The sequence below is a fragment of the Nilaparvata lugens genome, unplaced genomic scaffold (genome assembly GCF_014356525.2).
Source record: "Nilaparvata lugens isolate BPH unplaced genomic scaffold, ASM1435652v1 scaffold5602, whole genome shotgun sequence".
NCBI lineage: Eukaryota > Metazoa > Arthropoda > Insecta > Hemiptera > Delphacidae > Nilaparvata > Nilaparvata lugens.
The window spans coordinates 4,243-9,978 of NW_024091408.1; the positions used below are offsets into that span (position 1 = coordinate 4,243).

Sequence of the window (5,736 nt, forward strand, 5' to 3'; positions counted from 1 at the left end):
TTAAATTGTCACAAGCACAGTCTAGTTCACTTTACATAAATAGTTTCTCCAGTTAACTATAGGAATTGACGATGATGTAACAACTGGAACTAGTTTCCCGAAAATGTTTAATGAATAAGTAGTTCAGACAATAATTTCATGTTATTTTGTTTAATATATGAATAACTACCAGAGTATCATCTTTACTAGATTACAAACCAGAAATAACAAAAATATGATGATATAAAACTAATCTTTATTGAATGATTGATATTTTATATGTTTTTCATATCTTTACAACTTGAACAAGTTTTCCTAAAATGTTGAAATGAATGACTGGTTTGGACAATATCCCAAGTAGTTATCTTTAATACATGTATAACTAACATAATATATCATCTTTACTAGACTAACAAAAATATGATGATATAAAACTAATCTTCATTAGATGATCACAATTTCATATGTTTCTATATTCTTATTGGGTACTATCATAGAGAAACAATAGCGTAACTAGATGTCCCATGGTATAGGACGTTTATGTCGTAACTTTTACTGTTATCTCAAGCAGATTACTGTCGATTATTGTAGATTTTTACTGTTTTATTGGGGTGAGAGTGTATGAACGGCACAATAAGAGAGACTACCAGCGTCACAAAGCTTCACAGGAAAGAACTACGTGGACTATCAGCTTGAGATAACAGTAAAAGTTGCGACATAAACGCCCTATACCATGGGATATCTACTTATGCTATTATTTCTCTATGGTACTATTGAATAGGACTAGGAGAGATATTACACACAGTTACCTAAAATTCCACAAAAGAGAGAATAATCAGATATAATCACAACAAACATGAATATTACATAATAGAATGAATAATTATTAATTTATTGATTCATAATCAATATGAGCCATAATATTCCTAAAATCAATAGAGGTTTTTCTATATTTATAGGACTAGAAGGATATAATTACATAAACTCCATGAGATTTTCCATTCGTTGATCTACAATGGAACATCAGTTCAATCAAGTAGGCTACTAGGATAAATTCTTCATTGACTTTGGCAAATTGTTAAAGTGTCAATAAATTGACTACTTACGGTATGTGGCTGAGAGACTAGAAATGAGAACCTCACATCACAATATAATGATATATGATAATTAATCATTGTCTATTCATGACATTTGCTTATAAATATATGCCAGTTTCAATCTGACCATCCTTTTTAATATTAAGTACTTTCGTGCCTTAGTAGGACTAAAGAGGGATATATTTTACAAAATTCATACAAATTGATAATATGATACAACTATAATTGATCAATGAATTAATCAGATAAGACAGGAGAAATTAAAGCTAAAGTAAGGATACAATTGCACACTCATATGGCAGTTTTGACTAGAAATTTTTTACAAATTAAAAAAAACCTTAATAGCCTGGGCTGTATTTATGAACTATTCACGAGAGCCTTTGCAGCCAAGAAAACTTTGGTTACTAAGGGTGGCCACTAACGACTAGTGTGTTGAACATGTGTGTACACACAAGCTCATCATGCATGTTGTGTCATCAGCACAAGGCTTTGAACAAGAATGGTGGTTGACAATTCTCAATTGACCCCAAAGTTTGCTTGGCTGAGAACGTTTTTGAAAATCGTTTTGAATACAAATTGATGTCACAGACAAATGAATGGCATATAAACGTACACATTCCTAACCACACTTATTATTCAAATGAATAAAACTTTATTATGAATGAGCTGGGATGAAAGACCTCAAGAGTCATACTTAAAGAGCTCATAACTTTTTAAACAAGAATAGAATATTCTCATACTGAGAGCCACATCCACCATCCATGTTCAATGCTCTTTGATTAATTTGTTATATTCATTAAAACTTGTCTCTTTCCAGACTAGGGCTACTTGTAATATAAATAGGAATACAAATCTCAGTACCCTTCTTGAATTATTCTCTTGAAACATGTTTCGGACATTCATGCCATGAATGTCTTTTTTCTCAAAAATAAGAATCTTTCAACAGTACTTATAAATGGCATGAATGTCTGAAACATGTTGTGATTAAATAATTCAAAAAGGGTAGGTACCAAAATTTGTATTTATATTTTATTGAAACTTTCTCATTCCAAGATAAAGCAAATTTCTGATTCTAGCTTGACTTTCACTGATTCAATTACTTGATTGAGATCACTCAGCTAATTCAAGTCGTTCGAAATATATCTTATCAAACCAATAAAAATATTATTAAAAGTTACTATTGCATCTTTGTATGATAGTTTTTGAAATGAGAAAGTGAATTTTGAATTGGATTACTTTATTCAGATTCAGTTTTCATGACAAATACAGTCCACGGAGCATTGGTTGTATCTTCCTTTTTAAATAATCAATAACATACAACAAAATGTAGTAGAATATTTCGGCTACAGTCATTATACTCACGCCTAGGAATGCATCCAAGTAGACAACGGTGGCATCCATCATCTCATTGTTATTGTAAGTGTAGGTTCGAACTTTTGGATAAAAAAAATCGTTTCTGAATTCAATTTTAACTGGTTGAAGTGAGAGAAACATTCCAGGCAGAGGAAAATGAGATGTTTCATAAGATATCACCTTGTAGTCAGTGTAGTTACAAGATGGCAAACAATCGCAAAAATCTTGAAATCTCCTTTCACCTGTGTCATAATAAGTGGCTTTGGCAACATCCACCGCACAGGAGCTGTATTCATCAGAGCATATGTATGTTGATTCGTTGTGTGGCATGTAAAACAGAACACATCCACATTCTCTCAATGCTCTCTTGGTGGAGCACTCCATTAAACAGTTTTGTTGTGTATAATATTGAAAAAAGTCCAATGTTTTCTCTGTTGTGTTGTAGCATTGCTTGGCAGATGGAACTTTGTACAGAAAATCGTTATCATCAACAGGATATTTTATTGTTACTTCAGGTTCAATGAGAATGCGAGAACTTGTTGATTGCTGAAGAAGATGCCATCTCATGAATGGACTTGGTACATCCCAAGGATTGTGGATTGTGAACCGATATTTATTGTCCCTGCCAATAAACTTGGTGTCTTTATTCTTATATTCATCCAGATGATAATTTATGTCTGATTGCTCTACCAAAACTGGTATCTTCACTGGTGGATAAACATCAATTGTTCCATTCTCTAACCAATATTCTGTATATGACGGAAATCCATGAATCAATTCAGTATTCAATTGAAGTGTGATGTTCCACCCATCTGGTACACTCATTTCTGAGTCTAAATAATGTTGTACTGTATTCATCTTGTAAATCTTGGAAGGTGGAAGCATGTTGATGGACCAGCAGAGTTCCCTGAACATGAACGTTGGACGGATTAATCCAGAAAGAAAGTGTGCAGTAAAGGCATAGTAATCATCATTTGAGATGTAACGGAAAAAGGTATCAAGACAGAAATCAGATATGAAGAATCTCCCCCAATTACTTCCTGTACCATTTCCAGTTGAACTCATATTGTACATCTCATCAAACGCTTTTCTTGACATACCTAAGATATCAGCCATCTTGTATATATCATCACCATGTTTTTCCTCAAAATATTCAACTCCTTCCTCTGTCACAATTAGTGGACCGCAAATGGTGAGAGCAGGAATAGCCAGGGTAGAGATGTGCTGCGGAGTGTTAGCCAATTCGATTGTCATGGGATCCTCTTTCCATTCATTCATCTTCATTCTATATACCGCAAATAATGAGATAATAAAACCAATCACGACTATACACCAGAAAGTACGTTTGATCCAATGATTGCTGGGGTTACCAATGTATTTCATGCCATGCAAAGAAGTATTCTCCACAAAGTTCTTGAAATGGGGATTCACATTTTTCCTTCTCCTCATTTGCCTTTGATTTGAAGTTTTGGAAGTAGCCATGTTCGTGAGTGTGGAAAACACAACAAAAAAAATGCACAGTAGATGAGAGATCACTCAATATAGACTGAATATCTGCACAAGAACTAGGATAGAGATCCTGGTACTCTTAACTAGACCACTCACTCGAATTTGCTATGTAAACTGGGCGTGAACCTTCAACAGACTGCTTATAAATGACCATCAGGGTGGAGCCACTTCACTTTTAAAGTAAACTCATGGAGAGAAGCCACTTCTTAATCACCTTTTCTATTTCAATATTACTCCACAACAGCGATAATGTGATAGGCAATTAGTTTGGGTGTGGAACTCATATTTCGAATAACTGGTATTTCTATTGGGATTTGAATGGGAGAACTGATGGCTCAATGAGCCCACATTATCCGAATTGGATGAATTCAAAAGTCATTCAGAGGTCAAAATAATTATTATAAGTGATTGGTTGTTCCACTTGACAAAAATGAAGTATCAGAAGAAGAAACAAAAGGGTTGGAGGAGTTGAAGGTAGAAGATGATGATGGTGATGTAAATGAGGAGGAGGAGGAGGACATGGAGGTGGATAATGAGGATGAGGAGTAGTATGAGGAGGAGGAAGAGAAAGTGGTGGTGGAGGAGGAGGAGTAGTTGGTGGAGAAGGAATTTGGAAAGGGGAGGAGGTACTCTTGCAGAAAAAAAGAAGTTATAACTGCTGAATATTATACAGTCTCAGTAATCTACAATAACTTCCAATGTACTTCTTAGTGATCTCACTAATTCAGAGACCAATAAATAAATGTTCTATTGTAGTAGCAAAAGATAACATGAAAATGCATTACAAAATGTCAAATAGTAACAAAAGTAGACACATAGCAAACGAATAGAACTATTTAACTAAAAGTCACAATCATACATAGACTAATCATTATAACTAATTCTACACCCAGAAATTGTTCCCTGATCTCAATATAACAATCAAGTAATAAAGCTATTCCACTTCAAGATTTATTCTAAAAAATTCATCTATTGTATAAGTACAATTCTTGACAAAATTGCTTTCGATTTATTTTAACATTTTGTAATCTCTAGATTCCTCATTGAAAGAGGTGAAAATTGAATAATTTCATCCCTGTATAGATGATTTTTTTTCGAGTCCTAGTGTAATGGAAACTGATTAAACTCGAATTAGCCCTATTCCTTGTTCCATATGAGAGATATGAACTGAAAGCATCATAAAGATGGATATTTTCTTCAATATAGTAGGCTTTGAAAGATAAACAGTGCAGGAGCCGTCATCACACCAGGACGAACAAACCCCTCTGTACAATGAGCTCGGGAAGGGAATCCACGAATTAGTCCAATGCCTGTTCTTTGCTTCCTCAGTAGCCTTCCACTAGAGAACTCATGACCCCAGAGTAAGGTCCCTCGACTGAAACGACTTTGGATGAATGCAAAAAAGACTGTTCTCAGTAACTTAGAACTCACACACAGTCTCAATCTGCGTATCAGGAATATGCCTTTACTGATTTTTCTTTCCTTGCCTTATTACCTTAAGTGAGGAAAGTATTGCTTTCCGAAAAAAATTAAGGTACACCAATTTCCAATTTTCTATACGTTTCAAGGTCTCCTGAGTCCGAAAAAGTGGTTTTGGGTATTGGTCTGTATGTGTATGTGCGTGCGTGTGTGTGTGTGTGTGTGTGTGTGTGTGTGTGGTGTGTGTGTGTGTGTGTGGTGTGTGTGTGTGTGTGTGTGGTGTGTGTGGTGTGTGTGTGTGTGGTGTGTGTGTGTGTGTGTGTGTGTGTGTGTGTGTATGTGCGTCTGTGTACACGATATCTCATCTCCCAATGACTTG

At 34.8% G+C, this 5,736-nt stretch overlaps 1 protein-coding gene across 1 annotated transcript; it reads right to left on the bottom strand.

Annotated features, from left to right (window-relative positions):
• Window positions 1-1,988: 1,988 nt before the first annotated feature.
• LOC120356041 lies at window positions 1,989-3,707 on the bottom strand. The gene has a single exon (XM_039444825.1). The coding sequence runs from the start codon at window positions 3,705-3,707 to the stop codon at window positions 2,331-2,333; it is 1,377 nt and encodes a 458-aa protein (XP_039300759.1). The 3' UTR covers window positions 1,989-2,330.
• Between the last annotated feature and the right edge of the window lie 2,029 nt (window positions 3,708-5,736).

What these genes read in the sequence shown, in the direction of transcription:
- LOC120356041 (XM_039444825.1), bottom strand. Translation starts at nt 3,707, where the DNA reads ATGAATGAATGGAAAGAGGATCCCATGACAATCGAATTGGCTAACACT.